At 33.7% G+C, this 20,378-nt stretch overlaps 1 protein-coding gene across 1 annotated transcript; it reads right to left on the bottom strand.

Moving 5' to 3' along the window:
* Nucleotides 1–5,880: 5,880 nt before the first annotated feature.
* On the bottom strand, nt 5,881–17,632 carry LOC128204987 (hydrogenase maturation factor HoxX-like). Its single transcript, XM_052906382.1, has 10 exons — nt 17,504–17,632; nt 11,703–11,868; nt 10,934–11,240; nt 10,186–10,370; nt 9,998–10,080; nt 8,453–8,548; nt 8,124–8,286; nt 7,465–7,658; nt 6,606–6,781; nt 5,881–6,133 (listed from the first exon to the last, which is right to left on the bottom strand). The coding sequence occupies exons 1-10, from the start codon at nt 17,630–17,632 to the stop codon at nt 5,881–5,883; spliced, it is 1,752 nt and encodes a 583-aa protein (XP_052762342.1).
* Nucleotides 17,633–20,378: the final 2,746 nt, after the last annotated feature.

Raw genomic sequence — 20,378 nt, 5'->3', positions numbered from 1 at the left:
CCTCCAGAAGTTAATAGACATTGTGTACTTTTATTGCAAAGACTGGAAAATGGATATAAGCGTAGCCAAATCAAGCGTTGTGGCCTTTACAAGTAAAAGGACGATACCAGTTGTAGGAATCCTTTATGGAGATATATGTATAGATCAAGCAGACAATGTAAACCACTTAGGAATTAGACAGGATTCCAATTTAAAGTTTTCGTTAAGAATTCAGGAAAGACTGCAAAAGGCTAAAAATGCATTTTTTTCTATGGCTGCACAGGGTGTCCACCCTTTCGGAGTGAACCCTTTGGTAAGCGCCGATCTTTACAAGAAAATAATCAAGCCTATAGCTCTTTATGGTTGTGAATTATGGTGTAACCTTACTGCGCATAACATGTATACTATTGACAAATTTCAGCATTTCATTGTTAAAAAAATACAGCGTTTTCATATTTCGACAAGATCAGATATGTGTGAAGCAATGGTTGGACTGCAAAAGCTTACCTGCGATGTGATTATTAGGAAACTTGTGTTTTTCACAAGATATTAAGCCTTGATTGTAAAAGTACATGTCGAAATATTTTTATACGCAGATATTTGTCATTCATATCTTGTAACACTACCATAAAGTATGGTTTTATTCCAGATATTTGTAACACACTCTGTAAATACGATCTTTATTCTGTTATTAACAATGTTTTAGTAGATCCTACAACATTGCCGAGTAAGTATGTATGGAAAATAACTGTCAAGCAATTAGTGTATAGATACGAGACTGAAATGTGGAGATACAGAATTATGACAGACTATGACTTTGCTCGCTTGAGAATTTTACAACCAACTATCGCTCCGTCAATTGTGTACAGGACGTGTTGTCGTGCTGCTCAGAGAAACATTATGCACGAGGTTGCAAAACAATGGTGTCGCAGCTGTCGACTTGACTCTCTAACACTTTGTCAAATCTGTAATGTCCAAACCACGGACAAAATTGTTCACCTAGTCAGCGAATGTGCAGCAACAACTGAATTGTGAACTAAATATGTGTGCGCTATTTCATGTTTCGGCATTGAGTTTGTATCAGAAATACTTCAATTGGACGAATCCATGTTTACTATGAAACTGATGGGTGCACCTTTAGCGCCACTGTTTGACAATATTGACAATAAGGACTTTCTCCTGATATCCTTCCAATTTATTAGTGACTGTCTGTCATGTGTGTAAATTGTTACGAACATATTGTATTGCTGTATGATGACGATGCCCACTAATTGGGATTATGTATGGTCACACGTTATTTGTAATAGTTATTATTATTATTGTTATTCTTTATTTGTAATTACACATTGCTGATATGTTTCTTTGAAATGCTTTAGAAATTAGATATATATATTTGTACATATGTATGCATATCTCCTTTTAGGAGGAAAAAAAGATTTTGATTTGATTTGATTTGATTTGAATAGGTCATTAATTAAAAATCAAATAAGTTAATAGTCGAATATCTATACCAGCCCTTCCCATTGTAAAAACTTGCTAACATTTTTGTATTTGAATATGTGTTGATGCTGTTCATGTATGTGTGAGATCTGTATGCATTTTTAAAAAATAAAGAAGAAAGTTTAAAAGCAAGACTACAATCCTATTATACCTTCTCTATGTATTTAACAAGCACATAATAACGATTAAAGTCTTTGTGCATGTGCATTTAAATGATCAAGGCGTTTCATCTGTTCAGTGGTATACTATTGATGAATGATACAATCAGTGCAGATAACCAGTCCGCAAGATACAGTATGGAATCTTTATCTTATGTCAGATATTGACAATAATTTCTAATCAAACATGTTCCATCCATAGGATTTGTCGGACCATAACCCCCAGTGCGAGAATTGTTTAAACGAATTGTATTTGAAATTAATGATATCAGTTTTTAATTCTTTATTTTTACTACCTCTACTCCTACAGATAGTAGTAGGACAACACAAAACATTGTATACGATAGTGAATTAACCGTTTGAGTTAATGACAAAACTTGAAGATTCTCTCGATTTTTCACGGACAATCGTTGCGGCTAAGGTGCAACGAATTTCGTTTTTCTTTTACTCAAAAAAGAACATGAACCAGCAAACAACAAATGTACACCTCAATTTTCAAACCACAATTGTTAAAACAGACTTAATGTCATTTTATTGACAAATAACAAAAAATCAATCCGCTAACCTAAAACGAAAATCATCAATCTCAAAGTTTAATTGCAAACAAAACAATACCTGACACAAATGAACAAACAATTAACAAAGACAAATAATGACAGATCACAGAAGTTTTTTAACGAATAAACAAGAAAAAAAAACCAGCAACAGTAAGTGCAAGATTATAATTACCTTCATCTATAATTCCCTTCTTCTATACACCATCTTCTTTTAAAACAACTGATTTGTGTGAAATAAAAATGAAAAGTGATCAATCAGCCACATTTTTTTTTTGTGCAAAACCGTGATTTCGTTAACTTTGGTACTTAAGTACTCGAGTTTAAAAGTTCGCTCAATATATAGGTCACAGGTGCATTTTAAGTGCATTAATATTTAACAAAATAATGCATTACAATTAAAACGGTTGTACATCCATCAAGTGTCAATATTAAGTGTGCTATTTAAATACAATTTAAAGGGACTGTACACCAGATTGGCACCAAAAAAGTTTTTATTTTCTGTAACGAATCTCAGGACAATTATTTATTAAAATGTTCTACTCTTTGATATCATAATTGTAAAATAAATACCAAAATGTAAATCAAATCGAGTCGGAGACGGGGCTCGAACCGGTGTCGCCAAAATTGCGGTCCTGTGTTATATCCACTGAGCTACGAAGGCTCATTCTAAACGGTTTGAATATTTAGGCCATATACCTTGGTAATATCACGTGATCGACCAGCCAATCACGCATAAGGAATGAATTCAACTAGGTAGACATACCTAGTAATCATTTATAATGGAAAAACACGAATAAACTGCGAAAAATAAATGAATTGTAAACTATATGGTTCTTCAGTTTGTAAGTATCAATGCATTGTACACATCAATACCAAGTTAATGTCACTTTTCGACAATTTTCTTTTTCTTTTTAACTATTTCATCATACGGAGTACGGCCCCTTTAAAAGAATACTTGGCTCACTTTACTTAAATCCTATTTAATATGCGCAATATATCGTTAGTATTGCAACATAAATCAAGATGAATGTGTCAATAGGTTTAAATGCGAATATTGTTATCATAATTCGAATAAGGGTAAACCTAAGTCTTATCATTTCAAATAGTAATTGAAATAAGCAGGCATGACATAAAATTATACTGACATTTTAAACCAAAGCGCCATTGCGTCAGAAACACGTTTAAGATTAAATAAAGCACTACCAGAATGGCAGCCATATAGCTATTTTGCAGTAAACAGGACACTTTTGCGAGATAAATGAAAAAAAAATGTCATACACGTTAGGTTGATATCTAGGTGCGTAATTGTCTGCTTTGTTTATAAAGCGCTTCCCTCGCCCTTTAACTGCCGCTTTCAGGCTGATTGTGCGTAATAGCTTTGAATTAATGAACTAGTTTAGTAATCCTAACACTGCGGTAAACCACAAACTTATCTTGTGTTTCTTGTTAAAGGCACAGTTTCACTTAGCATTTAATATTTGAAGAGGAAATTTGTACCCATAAATAATTATGATCAATTTTCAGATGTATTTAAGAGAACCCCGATTTTTTCACAATGCCTAAGGTGATTAAACAGAAATGGATGGTAAATACCAAGGAAATCACTAACTCGATCTCTGACTCACTATGCTAATGAGGCAGATACGTTGGCGGCGTAGTATAGCTATTAACAAAAAGTACATGTTACCGGACTCTCTTTGATTTTCAAAAGAAATTTCACACGAACACCTTTAAGCTCCTGTTGCTAAATAGTCTGATTCGAAAGGCATTTCCTAATGAAATAGTATCAATAATGTTTAGTGACAAAGCGCCCATTTAATGTGTCAATTCTAATTGTCTTATTACGCCCATTTCCGTCAATTGAATATAATTTAGCATTATCTTCATATTTTAAAAAAAACAGTTTAAATAAGTTTATTGTGTTTAACAATATTTAAAGCAATAACTTCTTATAATAGTTAAACGTTAAATAGAAAATATATGCAACATCGATTTTTGAGCCCCGGGAATAGCGAATTAATTGAACGAAGACATACTCTATTTAACGGGATTTCTTTTAAATATCCCTTTGGCGTTTGCATTGTGGTCAGGTGACCAAAGATTGTTCATCGACCATGTTAACTATTCATGTGAAAAAAGTCGATTGTGCTCTGCGGCAATAAATGACCACGAGCAACTGAAATTCATTAATCGGCACTTCTTTGCAAATGCACTGGTCCTGTTTTTTCAAGTCGGTGTATTTTCGTAACAGTATAAATTCAAAACTTTAAAACAACAGCTTACGAGCAGTTCTTTAAAACGGAAACAATATCTAATTCCTTAAGTTCGCCTGCAAAATTCAGTAAAAGAATACGAGGCTCAATATTAAAAGTCTGATCCAAAATACGAAAGAAATATTAAAAGGGCACAATCCTAGGCTGACAAAAACTAATATATTTTTTTAAATAAACTGATTTCCCTTGTTTTATGAAAAGCATGGAGCGAAGAGTGGCTTCTACAAAAATCTTCGGCAACCGGGGCCGTGCTTCCGGAGCTGGGTCCGTCTTCCTTCCATGCCCAACAGCCTTTGGGATCTTATCGGCCCTTAGGTTCCTATCAGTATTTGGTCCAGCATCTATATCCTAGAACGGCCGGCAAACCCAACTGTTTCGCATGTAAAAAATGAAGAACCACTTCCGACGCGAGTGTGAGTGGTCATCAGGTTTTCAGCAGTCAGTGAATCACAATGACAAGTTCAGCGTAGCAACCACTTAATGATGAGTCATTTTGTTTTAAATTGCCTAATGAGTTAAATTGTTTAAAGATTGAATCGGATAACATGTATTTCAATAAGTCATGCATTGGTAACAGTGCTATACAGTCTGCGTTCATGTTATATAACTTGGTAGCTGTCTTTTCTAGGGTTACAGGAATTAGCTTTTAAGGTGTTTACAGTTTTTTATCAACAGCATATTATATATATGTATACTAAATTAATTGATGCTGTGTAAAACATCATTTTTGTACATTCCATACCAATCATAATATATGTCTTAATACATTTGCAAATAATGTGAAAGTGATTCAGGTAGATTTCTTGTTTCGAACCTTTTCCTGAACAAAGGGTTGTTTATTAATTTACCATATTTACAAGCTACAATCAATAGATATTATTTACAACCCATAACCAGCTGATATGATAAAATATAATCTCAATATAAACAATAAAATATGTGAGGGAGTAAAGAACACACACATACACAGTTTTTAAAGCAAATTATTGTTTAATTAATTTATTAGCAGCATTTCACTAAATAGCATATCAAAACTGCACTCTGTGTGCTCGATGGAGTCATATAAGCCAATGTCCAATTTAAGAAACAATCTTAGTTTACGATAGTTTCGAGTAAGTGACAAGTGATAATATATTTGTTACAAGAAATGCTTTGCTGAAATGAAACTAATAATAATAATAATAATAATAATAATAATAATAATGATAATAATAATAATAATAATAATAAAGACTGTACGATTGCAGTTTTAAGTCTTGTGTTCACTCTCGGAATTGAGACGTTTTGATAACTTTGCCACATGTCGTCACCTTAATCCAATACCTCATTAACTGCATATAGAAATAGAAGCAGATATTGAATTCTTGCACTAAGGTGGTGATATATTTGATAAGTCAGACCTATTGTTTTACTCTAACTCTGTTTCTCTTCCAATGCAGTCCTTTTCATTGGCACTTTGAAAACAAAGTCATGCATGGCGTTCAGGAAATCAGAGGACCGGAAGTTAATCTTCATTTTTGAGAGCTCGTACTCCCGTTGGCCAGCAAGCTGACGAAACCATTCCTCGGTCCTCTTTTGAATTTTATGCTGGATAATATGATCTGCAGTGCTGTGCGCAATTTGATGAAGAAGGGATTTCACTTCATCGTAGTAGTCAATCTTGTCCCTGCAAAAGCGTAAATGTTTTTGTAAAAGCATACGTGTGATATTTTACAATTCATTTATCACATATAGCGTCATTGCATGGCCCAATTTCGGTTATATCATCTGGTTTAATTTGTATTGGGTACTTAAGTTTCAGTCATCATCAAATCCTGCCTTGAACATTCTTATCAAAGAAAACCCTTTTAGACAATAAGCTTGTAGACATCGTGCTTTGGAGGTGTAAAGGAGATGGCAACCTTGTTATTTCTGCTTATAAAAATGTACGAGTACTTATATGCTCACTAATGAGGCGTCTTTCTATAGAAGACAGGATTTTTCAACTCATTTAATTGAATGATATGCAGTTGTTAGCAAACATTTAATATAGTTTGTTCGTTTGATATGTTGTTCGTTTACTGACTCCACTGAATGTAAATTCCATTCAAAGTTTAGATTCACCTCATACTCAAATTAGGAAGTGTACGCAAACTTACACATTGATCACGTGATCAATCAGCCCAATTTCATGCGCCTGTCTGGCCGTTAGTGTATCAACGCTCTCTACCAAACGTTTTGCCATCTCTGGTCCAACCTTTTCTGGCAGAAAGTAGGTCCAGTATTCTGACCCGTGCAGGTTCATCGATTTGTATGTTGGGGTCACACATACTCCCTGGAATGTTTAAAGATTCATTAAAATCATTCCACATCCGTGTACAAGACCGCGATTTTAAAGAAAAGATGTTTAAGTGGAGTTTTGATTTCAGATAGACTAATGTCATAGCTTCTTACCTTTATTTTCAGTCGATGTGTTCCGATTGCATTTTGTCAATTGTGTATTAAATGTCAATGTATGTACGCAATTTTTGACATTACTTTATATTATTCATTAAACCCCAATATTAATTTTTGTTTATCGATATAATTATAGGTTTAATATATGTCGTGAGATATATACATTGTTTCAATAAATTGTGTGACAATCGAGCGATTGTTTACCTTATGTGACATTGTTTACAATGATATTGTTGTCTTGTTTAGAGGTCAGATGTATCCTGGCTATAGTACCCATATATAGTCCTAGGATCTAGGAATATATTTTCCTAGGATGAATTGAACTAGGGATATATTTATTTAATGGTATATTGACCTAGGCAAATTGACGTAAATATTGACCTTAGCGTATATTGACCTTAGCATAAATCGACCTAGGGATCATTCTTTAAAATGAAAATTACAAGCAATACAGCTGATGTTGTGCCTCAATACATAGGAATTTAACAAGCACAATCTTTGTTAATTGCTTGTATAACTATTCCTTTTTTATTATTATTTTCTGGTTTTAGGATTGCTTACCGGATGTGCAACACTGAAGTCACAAGCTGTTGCTAACATGGCGCCTCCCGCACCGGCGTTGCCACGCATCACCGCAACAGTTGCCTTGTCTTTCATTGTAAATACGGATTTGATGACGTCATCAATTGCATTTATATTTTCCGACGCTGTTCTCTGTTTATCCCCACTGTTCTGTATAACGCACAAATGGATACCTAAATGTAATAAAACTTACAGAACATTATTCTCATAGTGTATTTATTCATCTATTTATTCTGAAAGATGACAATTTTCGAAAGATTGAGAAGGTTCTGGCATTGTCAGAACTGTTCCGCAACATATTAAACTTGTTTCATTTATGTCCGAACCTGAGATTCAGATTATGAGAGCGCTGCCAAAGTGAAGTAATTTTAGATATAATCTCAAGTCGGATTATGTGAGTTTAAAAGTTAGATTTTTGTTGCCAAATGTTGCCATTTTTCATAAGAATCACAAGACCAAATTTATACTGATGTCATGGTAAGCTGTTTAAGACTGTGCTCTGAACTAACGGGTTAACAATGACGGCATATTCAACAGTTTACTGTCTTTCGTGCTCAAAAGTTTAAAGGTATGGTCTTGTCCAACAGTTGATAATTTCGTCATATGATTGTGTGAACGTTAGAATATGACATATATACCAGTGGCGAAGAAGCGCTCCCCTCCCATGAGAGCTACAACCTTGATATGAGGCAAGGCGGCCACTTCTGATAGAGCTCTCTGCAGACGGACGGCCTGGGCCGTATCCATGGCCCCGTTGTAGAAGTCGAAGTACACGTAACAAACGTCTCCTTCTTGTACAACCTTAAATACAAGTTATATGTTTTCGGATCCTGTACTCAGTGTACAAAAGAAATCATATTTACACAAACACATACTTTAAATCGAGCGCTTTTCTATGCAAAAACCAGGAAAAGATTCGTCACATATTTTAAACTGTAAGAAACTAAGGATTTTCAAAAGTAATTACCTTAATCTCCTCAAAATCACATGGCTCGCATTGAACAGGCAACTGGACCGGAAGTATGTGAGAGCTGGGAAGCTTCAAACATGGATTCTGGTTGAACTATAGAGAAAAAGGGAAAGCCTTGTCGGCTTCAGACATAGACACTATGTGGGATGTGGAGAAACAATCAGATAAGAGCTTGCCAGCTTCATTTTAAGAATACTTAGTGATGCCTGAGAAACAATTGGATAAGAGCTATTCAGCTTCAGAAACGTATTCTTGATGATATTTGGATAAAGAGGAGCAAGAGCTTGTCAGCTTAATGCATGGACTTTCGGTTACAAGTTGAGAAACACTTTATAAAATATAGTTAGCTTAAGGAACGGATCCTTGGTGATACGATGGAGAAAGAAATGGATAAGAACTTCGGTGATATGTAAAGATAGAAATATATTAAATATTGTCAGCCTAAGGTGCGAATCCTTGGTAGTAAAGGGTTAAGCGCAAATAAAATGTGGTGAAAAAAATGGAGCTTATCAGCCTCAAGCAAGGTTCTTGGTGATATGAGGTGAAAAAGTGAGTAAAAGCAGAGTTGATTCTCGTAATTAACTTTTAGGCGAAACACATTTAAGCAGTTGGTTTAATTTTAATCTAATCCGACTGGCAGAACCAACGTGAATACAAAATATGTTTTACTTATGCGGTAACAAACACCAAGCAGATTTTAACATTGAAATTTAAAGAAAAGTTCATGTCCATTTGAGTACATAGCTGACCTACTCTTTGATTCAAAAGACAAAAGCATACTGGCCGGATGATGCTTAAACAAAATCGATTTGGCATATCTTAATTTGGAGACTCAATTGAAAGCTTGGAAGCAAAGGCAAGGGTAATTGTGGGAAAAGTATTGGAGTGGGCGTACATATCGTGAAATACGTGGGTGACAAATTAGGTCATTTTGTTTGCGATATTTAAGCATTATATCAACTTCTAAAATAATATATATGAGGTGTTCTTAAGTGTTCTGTTTTTATGTACTGTTATTTTCGTATTATACTCCTTTTATTTTCCTAACCAGCTCCTTACGTATTTAATATTCCAAAAATGCTCCTTACTTATTTTACTCCTAAATTGCTCTGTACTTTCTTATTATATACACCTAACAAGCTACGTACTGCCTTATTTGATATGCCATACTCTGCTTTACTTCTTCATTCTATACTACTTACTCGCTCATCACTTCAGTATTATTAACTTTATACCTGATCCGTAATTTGTTATTCCCTAACTTGATACGAACTTCCTTATTCTTTAAAATGTACCCTCTCATTATTTCCTTATTCTTGACTCAATACTTACTCGTTACTTTCTGACTTTATAACCCTTACTTGTTACTTACTTCATTATTCTTTGCTCCTTACTTGTTCCGTACTTCATTTTTCTATACCCCTTTCTTGCTCTCTACTTCTGTTTTCTACAATGATTAATTTCTCGTAACTTTCTTAATCTGTAATCCTTACTTGCTTCTTATTATGCATGAATATTATGATTTGAATGTAAAATACTTACTCTTTTCATTTGACCAATCCAGACACCTGAGCTGCCTCTTGTTGAAATCAAAACGGCTCCGTCCTTTTTTGCAATTGGAGTTCCTGTGAATTGTTTCATTAATGTATAGGTACATTTTTGTAGCCCAATGGTTTACATACAAGGATCATGCTGTTAACAAACCGTTACATTAAAACAGCTATATTTACCAGGACTCGAGTTTGACAGTTCCTGTCTGAGAATCTTTGAGTGCCTCCCGGTCTCCACATGCGCGTCAAAGAGTCGCCACTCCTGTGCGTCCCCATGTAACTCCAGTAGACCAATAGCGCCTGGTGATGTATCAGACATGCGCACTCTTCTTGCCACGTCTTCCGCTGGTGTATTCCAGTCCACCCTGAAGGTTTGATTTTACATCGCGTTTTACTTACATTATGTTTATAGTATTACAAGATATTTCTAAACTATTATGTGAGTATATGAAGACAGGAACGATTTTGAATTAACAACTACAATTGGAAAGGATAAAATGCTAATCTAGACCTTGATCAGGGTTTTGAGAGATTTCTAAAAGATTCGCAGTGTGGTTAAAATCTGCGAAAATGTAAATGGGTTAAAATCTGGGTGTCAGCAGAACGAATGTAGGCAGTCTACTCCTGGTTATGATATATGATTCTAGTTTGCTTTCGCCTGAGAAAACAAACACTTGAGAACTAGTAAATGTATATTTATAAACAATAAAACGTAATATCGGACGTCTTTGTTTTCATATATGGTGGAATGGCTGTGTTTGCTACAGGACGTGAATTTGTGTGATGGTGGTACATGGCTATGCATTGTTTTACCGTACAGATACATGTAATTCATGTATCATATTCTTGTCTATATTTCCTAGCTATTCATCTTTATGAACACAACCAAGAATGAATAAATCAGTTTTAATGGTTTTGAAAATGCAACCTGCGATCACTATGATTCATTTTCCTTGTCCCAGTGCAGAGGCCAAAAAGTTCACGATACGCCGTTTTGTCCAAAGGCTCAGCATTCTGCGAAAAACGTGAAACCGCATCAAAAGTACACGTCACGGCGGCGTCTGCGACAGCGCCGTTGTAGAGCGAAGTTTTGGTACTGTCATCGGGGACTGTAAATGAGTCGCAGCTCCAGATGGCTCCACCGTCCATCTCGTCATACGCCTCCAGGACCGTGACACCCCAACTTGGTCGGCCTTGTAATATAGCCCAGTCTATAGAACAGGCCCCGCGGTCCGCTGAAAATCAAACGCAAATATCACTAAGCTCATACATAGTTATCTCCAATCAAACCACCGTTCAAATTTGAGCCTTTCTTTTAACATTCCACGCGGTCCGCTGAAATAATCGAAAACATCAACAATTTATTCCCTGAGCTCCCTTAACGGTTCAACTCACTTTCGTATTTGACCTAGTCTTTTGAACCGCTGAGGTTAAAACAAAATATCTGCAACCTTATATGAATTGATTTTCCCTAACAACCTCGGTCTATGTACCAGTTCTGCCGAGCAGGAAAGGCAGTCCGATGAATAAAGCGCAATATCCTCATTCTCCAAGAGGATCTCCCGTAACAAACTTGGCTATTAACTCAGATTGCTAAGCCGTAACGGTGATATGTTATATCAAAGAAATATCCTCATTCTACAAAAGGATCTCATAGTAGGCGTTATATGGAAAAGTATTTCTTTAACTATCCTTACCGGCGATGCCTGGGTGGACCACGAGACAAGGCCGGCTGCGGTCGGCATACAGCACTTTCGGTATGCGGATCTTCATGAAAGGGCACACGATAATGTCTGGTTGTAACCGCTGGACTTCCGAAATCATCTCGTCACCGTCCGACGTCTCGACTGTTGTCAAGTCCACCTAAAAGCACTCAGTTAATTGTCATGACGTTATCTAGATTCATTGTGTTCAAGTTCGGCGACATAAGCACACCTCTTTGCTTGGTGTGCGATCATGGTACCACTGTCATAAAACCTAAACGTCGCGTGATACACACAAGAATCGTTAATCTTTGAGGTTATCAAATGCATTTATTGGCTTTTTGCATCAATATATCATTATAAATTACAAACATTGTTTGGGTTGTTTCATTCTGCATTTGACATGAACACTAAAAGTAATGTTAAATAGATATGCTGACGCCTTATATTATTTGTCTTATTGATTTAGATGTAAGGCGAAAACATCAAACACTGGAAGCAAGTAATGTGACGTCGCCACATCAAAAGGTATATTTTTGTTGTTTTATTCGTAAGAGTTATCGCTTTAAGCAAAAAAAATCAATCATGGCACACCACTTAATTACTACTTTCATGTGGTAAACAGTATGGAATTATTTTAATTGTAGTTTTTGAAATCATTCATGAGCAAATTAGGAATCAGCGATGCAGACGACCAAACATGGTGTATACCTTCCTAAAACAATAATAAAACGGCTAATTGACACAGATTCATAACAACAAAAAAACACTTTATTTATTAAACAAATTCATTAAGCAAAATAATACCATAAAGAAAACCGTTGCGAGGCGAAGCTATTTTTTGAAAGAGCTCGTAATATGTCAAATTATGCGAACAACGGCAATCGAACAGCCTCACTTTTGTTATTAGCTTTGAACAAAGCTTCGAACACTTTTTAATATGCACGGTATAGTTTTCAATGGAGCTGCCATAACATTCGATCTTGTGATATTGCAGCAAGGTCCTCGCAAATATATTCAACCTGAAAAATGTGATTTTGAGACAAAATCTCAGATAGACAAGGTGTTAATATTCTGGTAAATCTGATATTACAAGAGCAAAGATAGTTAACTTTGCCCAATCCCAGTATTCAAATAATATGTTCTACATTCAAACGCACTCCTGCTGTCAAATAAAGTTTCATAATAAATATCTTGAAACATTAAACAATTTAGTCTGAGTCTGAACTGCAGGCTCAAGACACTAGTGAATACGGACCCAGATTTTAATTATGTGAACTAAACTCGCATGGTAATTTCAATTAGCAGTTAGGACGTAGGCCTTTACTCTATGAATCTTGTTTTTGAATCAAGATTAAACTTCATAGGATTCGATTTGACTTTTGTAATACAAATGACACGTAAAATATCAATCAATTTGTTTTATTATTATCAATTTTACGAACTACTTTAAAGCTTTTGGATGTTTGATTATTGACTCTCACTTTCATGTTGGTATTGGAATTTCATTGAACTGATGAAATGCAAAGTATTTCGGTCACACATTTGATTTTACTATTTTGTAGTCATTTTAATGATTGTAAACAGGGTTATTAAATGGCATTTATCATTCGAAGGCAACATAAAAAAATATGAACATGTTTTTGTTGATGGTGATGAAAAGTTTCGGCGTGTAGTTCCATAATAAATTACTAAAATGTATTATAAAACTATGATAAGTAGGTTAAACCGAACGATTACTGTTCTTGTACTGAGTTTTAACGCTGAGTTATTATATTGTGTTGGTGCGCTCTACTTGTCTTGTTCAGGGCAATTATGCCATGACAATGCGTCTCAAAACAGGGTTATAGCTTTAAATCGTTGACTTTTAATAGTAGCCGTGTATTATTCATTGAAGTATTACGATACATATAAACACATTTTTCGCTTGCATAATTCAAATATTCCAGCAGAATTAATTTACCAAACAAACCAACAAAACATTTTTGCTTCTGGTTCATCCTAAAAAAACATATATATGTTTAAACTTTTGGCTACGGAGCTTTTATCTGTAGTTTTTTTCAAATAAATATGAGTAATTCACATGAACCAAAAGCAAAAATGTTTTGTTGGTTTGTTTGGTAAATTAATTCTGCTGGAATATTTGAATTATGCAAGCGAAATGGGCACGGTTGTTACAGCACAGATCCTTAGCACTGTATAGAGGTTGGGATTGACCCTAGCTGTTCTCACATATTGAAATCAACGTCAAAATCATCTTAAAATATAACAAGAAATATTAAAAGAATGTAACTATTGACCAACAAATCAAATTGTGTAAACACGTCTAAAGGTGTGATATTTCCTTTTACTCTTTACTTTTAATAGCTATTGTCATTCTACATGAAATGATTGACAATTGCCGAAATATATGTTTTTTAAGTCTGTCATGGAAACATCTCGGTAATTTGATTATCACTGTGGCAATTATCAACCAAAGCCATGGTCAGCAATAATATTTTTAATTTTCAAATGCAATTTTAATATTCATTTCGTGCTTTACGTTGAAGTTCGATGGAGTTGTATCAGTGAAACAGCAAAATTAGGAGTGAAATATTAACTTTCAGAATAATAACAATTTATGAAAATATTGCATTGATCCGATAAATGGCAAATGCGAACAAATAAATACATGGAACGCATAGATAAAACTGTGGGTCACTAAAGAAGGACGGAAACAAAACAATCCACACAAAATGGAGAAAAAAAACATCTATGCTACGTACAAAACTTGAGAAAAATGAGATGAAGGGTATAGGTTTATGACCTATGACGACACCTTTAACCTAAACAAAAACACTTGAATGTCAAACGCATGAAGAAACAAGGATTTAAGTACATTGAAATAAGTTTGGTTCTCATAAAAACAACCTCAGTGATAGTTATATGTACTGCTATACTGTCGTGTCAAAAAAGATTGCAGTTAAGTAGATAAGATATGTTTAACAGTATCCACACTCAATCGGAACACCTCAGCCGTTTTACATCGAAGACAAACTCGAATGTTAATCGATGGTTTAAAATGTCAAATTTCTTTATTTTTTAAAAAGTTGAAAGTTGATCGCGTAGTGATTTAAATAAAGCATTTAAACCTAATAAATTTACTCTTATAAATCTTTATCATTTAAGTAATCATGCACTTTATTTTAAATCAGTTTGAATTTAGTAATATATTTTACTCGTTTTAACACTAATGTTTATTATTATTATTATTATGAATTTTATGAAAATCAAATGCACTTATTGAGTTCTTGTTTCAGGTTGTAATGAAGTTCACTGACCTGAAGACATGAAAAGTAGTTCGGTCAAACAGTTGATTTTAATATTTGCGTTATGTGATTAACCTTGTGTCCTTAAACAGGGTTATAACTTTAAATCGTTGATTACATCAAAAGGTGTATTTTTGATATTTTCGTTTGTAACGAGTTATCGCTTTAAACAAAAAAGTAGATCATGGCACACCAATTGTTTTCCACTTTCATGTGGTAAACAGAATCTTAGTATTTGTGATGTAGTGTTTGAAATCATTCTAAAATCAAATTAGGAATCAACAGTGCAGATGACCACACATTATGTTTATCTTATAAAAACAATGCTAAAACAGGTCGAAACAGGTTCTTCACGAAAACCAACTTCATTTATTAAACAACTTTATTAACCAAATAGTTTTTAAAATTATTCAAAAGCAAATTTGGAATCAGCGATGCAGACGAATACACATTATGTGAATTTTGCAAAAACAATGATAAAACATTTTCAAACTGGTTCCTGACGAAAGCCAACTTAAGTTATTAAAAACAAATTCTTAAAGCATATATATATCATTTAACATAACTTTGCGAGGCGAAAAGATGTTTTTGAAATAATTTATGAAATGTGGTTATGCGGGTTATGCGAACGACGGCCCTTAAAAATTAAAGGGGAACGAACTCACTTTTGTTATCAGTTTGAAAGGGTGAAAACAAAGCTTTGATAACTTGAGTTTTGAATATAAAATTATACGGTATTTGTTAAGTTGGAGCTGCCATTACATACGATCTTCTAATATTGTAGCAAGGCCCTTGCAAAAATATTCAATCTAAAGAATGAAATATCAGGACCCTTATTATTAACGTATTAAGCATAAGTTTAAGACAAGTTGTTCATATTGGTAGATAGATAGATAGATAATTCTTTATTTCCTCCGTTGAAGAAGAGATTGAACATGGCATTACATAATACATGATACAACGACTGCTAATCAGCTTGTTTCTGTAGTTTTTCATACAAATACGAGTAATTTACATGGACCAGAAGCAAAAATTCTGTGTCTGTTAAGGATATATCTCTATAGTTTGCTTACCACTGTGGCAATTATCAACCAAAAGCCATGGTCAGCAATAATAGTGTCAATTACACATGCAATTGTAATACATATCTCTTAAATATGATAACAGATAAAACAAATAAGTAATAAAGGTATGTGACTGAAAAGCCTTTTTTAGAATATACATGGGCCTTAAAAACAAAACAAAAACTTCTTGTTGCAACCCTTATTTACACATTGACTAAACAAGCGCAGACACGTGATGTTTAATTAATAAAGTAATATTTTAAAACCCCTCGCAATATATCATGATGCGGGTCCAGCGTATCGCAATATCGACGGCAATCAAATTTAAATGTTTCGTTTAACACTAATGGTACACATTGACTTGACGAGAGCCGACATTAGGTGCTAAATTGAAACCGATAAAATAATAATCATTTATAAAAATATTACTATATTTCGTTTATAATTCATATCCATTCAAAGTTGTTAACTTTACAAACTAATTCATGGCGCATTTTGATGCTTTGCATGATTGTTTTTATTGTAAAAGTTTTAGTTTTAGTTTGAGATCTAGGCGCTAAATCGTTACACCGTCATTCAAAAACCATCCATGGTTAGTGAAGGATGACATCTTCTATTCTAATTATGATTGCCAATTGACAACCCATGATATCAACATTTGAACATCTCCGCGTAACTTTGTCAATAAAAATATAATACTATTGATGTTATACAAACTCTTCAAAACTAGCCAAATCAGAGGGCAACGCATCCATCCGAGAAAATGGCAAATGCAATCATATATTAATGGAAAACATAGGTAAAACTGTAGATCAATAATGAAGGACGTAAACAAAATAATCCACCCCAAATTGAAAAGAGCTGTCCTATGTACAAAACTTGAGAAAGTGATATAAATGGTTGGAGGGTAATGACCTATGACGAAGGCTTTAACCTGAAATAAGCACTTAAATGCATGTCAAGCGAAAGATAAAACGCGTATTGAATTTCATTTAGTTTAATTAAATTAAGTTTAAAGAAAAATCTGATTATGTCATCTCATTATAATTAACAAGAAATAGCAAACAATATTTTCATATGCATGTGCAGTTCTTGTCAGTGGCCTTTACAGCGATTCCATTTGTGTATTTAGTGATTAATAGTTAAATCATTGCAGATAAATTTCATTCTTTTCAGATCCTTCTATACCGGCGTTGATCTGTATATATAAATTATAGAATCCTCACTTAATGTCCGAATTTCAGACTCTTTTTTATCGCAGATGTTAAGTTTGTATCCTTTTTGGCGCCCGGCCGAACGTGACAACCACTTGTTGAACTTCATTCTCTTAATGGCATTATATAAAACCGTCTTTGAAATTATTTAATATTTTTACATATTCTGGTCAAATATATTCCAGACCTCACATAAAAATAAAACATACCTTTTTCTGGCGAAGTCCATCATCAATTCTTCTCGATAAAGAATTAACCGATTGGTTTAATGATAGAACTCGAAGATTCTCCCGAATTTTCTCCGGCAATATTCCCGGCCTAGGTATCACGAATTTCATATTCTGTTTACTCTGAAGACTTATAAAATCAGAGTAGTCAGCTCACCCGTACCCTTGCCACAAATAACAACCTCAATAATAGTTAAATGTACTGCCAAACTGTCGTGTCACAAAAAGATGGCATTTAAGTAGATCAGATATGTTGTAACAGTATCCACATTCAATCGGAACATCTCATCCGTTTTACATCGAAGACAAACTCGAATGTTAATCGATGATGGTTTAAAATATCAAATTTCTTTAATTTTTAAAAGTTGCAAGTTGATCGCGTTGTGATTTTAATATAGTATTTAAATCGAATATTTTTAGTTATATAATTCTTGATTAGTTATGTAATCATGCACTTTACTTTTAATCAATTTGAATTTAATAATATATTTTACTCATTTAAGTCCTAATGGTAATTATCATTAACATTATCTATTTTATGAAAAACACATGCACCGGCATACATCCGAGTCGTTTTGAATAGAAAAATACAAAAGCGGTCCGATTCACGTACTGTTTGACCTTAATTGACTGAGGTTTAGCAATACTTAACCCTACACCTTTAATATAGACCGGGTGTTATATTATTGACTTCTACTTTCAGGTATTGAAGGTCATTGACTTGATGACAGGGTTGACATGCAAAGTATTTAGGTCATGGAGATGATTTTAATATTTGCGTTGTGTGATTAACCTTGTGTCCTTAAACAGGGTTATAACTTTAAATCGTTGATTTTAGAGTGCAGCTGTATCATCCCTCGGTTTAATCTCAATACACACTCTTTTATTATACAACCTACAAATACAAATTTAAGAACATATATTAGACAGTTAGAACAAAACAGAACAGCAAACATTGCACAAATATAAAGCACACAGTGAGTGAGTTAATCTATGAAAATTCCATCAATCACGTTGAAAAACGAACATTGGGATTTACTTTTATTCACATGTTAAAACCAGCGTCTCGTCAAACACTGTATTAGAGAGTATTGAGGAAATTTAACATCTTTGTTAAAGTGATCGTTGTTAAATTTGAAATATACGCCATAGTTGGCATCATTTACATTTCCATCTTCGCCAACAAAGACACTGTTATCCAGTCTCTTCAAAAGCGACTTGCAAATCCATTTTATGTTCTTGGAGTCATCAATGTAGTTGATCCAGATGTACACGCCGGATGCAATATAAAATCGTGTATACTCATTTGTGGCAATTCTGGTAAAACCATCATCATCATCATCATCATCATCATCATCATCATCATCATCATCATAATTACCACCATCATCACCATCATCATCATCATCATTATCATCACAATTGCCACCATCATCATCATCATCATCATCATCATCATCATCATCATCATCATCATTATCATCACAATTGCCACCATCATCATCATCATCATCATGTTGTTCTCAATATTTTGACAATATTCAAAATAAATAAAATAAAACTGTCATGTTTTCAATTCCCTTGTGAATATGATTAAAACGTATCCAAATAATCAGGTTGAAAGCATGTTGTTGAAGTAGGAACTATTCCATCTAAAGAAGGGTAATTAATTACTTTGAAATTAAAATCATTACGTTTAATAGATTGAATATACCAACTTTATTAAGTTGCACTTATTGAAGGGTATATCGAGCTAATATTATCTGTAAATACCTGATTATCCAAACTTAAAATATCGCCAATATTTCTAAAAGTATAATTGGATTTATTAACAAGGGCAAAATCTTAAGACTTTCAACATATTTCAATTTCATAGCAGTACAAAAGGAGGTCAGCAAGTAATGGTGCGTAGTTAGCACCCATTGGAATGCGTAATGTTTGCTTATATAAACATTTACCGAATTTTAGAAAAGAATTATTCAGTACAAAAGTTAATACTTAAATGACATCTGTACATGTCCAATGGATATATTTATCTGAGCGATCATTGGTAAAAAAAAGCTTTTTATCATTAACTTCCATATAAGTAGTGTTCTCCATAGCAAAGGTGTTTTCGGTAAGAGGAGTCAATTTGTTTGTACTTTGATACTGTTGAATAGATTTAAAAAGCGTTGACAAGTCATAAGTATTAAGCACTGATACCTTATATCGTCTACTTTTAAAATCATTGACTACATCTATAGAATTATTGAAAGACCAAACAAGATTTATTCCAGAGTTCTTATAAACTTTGCTACTATATTTTTTCATATGCATCTTAATCGCAGTTAATCTGGATGTTAGTAAAATCGAAACCTGTTTAGTAGAACAAGAAATTGAATTAACTATGAATCATGATTTATACGTTTTGTAAAGCATTTTTGGTAACCAGTGTATTGTTGGAATGTTTTTATGATCATCATTTAACTTCAAATTAAAAATTAAAATCAATATGATTTTTAATAACACTTTGTTCATTGAGTTGGATAGGAACGTAAGTTCTAGAAGATTGTAACTCTTCAATTATAGTATTAACATAATATAAACGTCAAACTATGCTTACATTATTAGCTTCTTTGACAGCTTGAAAGAATACCATTTGTATGGAGGGATTTGATATCCATGATCAGCTTTGGCGTTATCGAAATATACTTTGAGGGGAGTGCTAATGGAATATTGATAAAAAAAACTTTATTTCCTTATCTATTAGGGACGGTATTTTATTCATCCGCGGCATTTAGGCATTAAGTCAGACACCTTCTCTTTTACACCAACTTTTACAATATTGAGATAAAGTTTCTATTAATTATAATTTACA

Source organism: Mya arenaria, chromosome 10 (assembly GCF_026914265.1).
Source record: "Mya arenaria isolate MELC-2E11 chromosome 10, ASM2691426v1".
Taxonomy (NCBI): Eukaryota; Metazoa; Mollusca; class Bivalvia; order Myida; family Myidae; genus Mya; species Mya arenaria.
The sequence above is the reverse complement of the archived record's forward strand: the minus strand, read 5'-3'. Positions and strand labels throughout refer to the sequence as shown.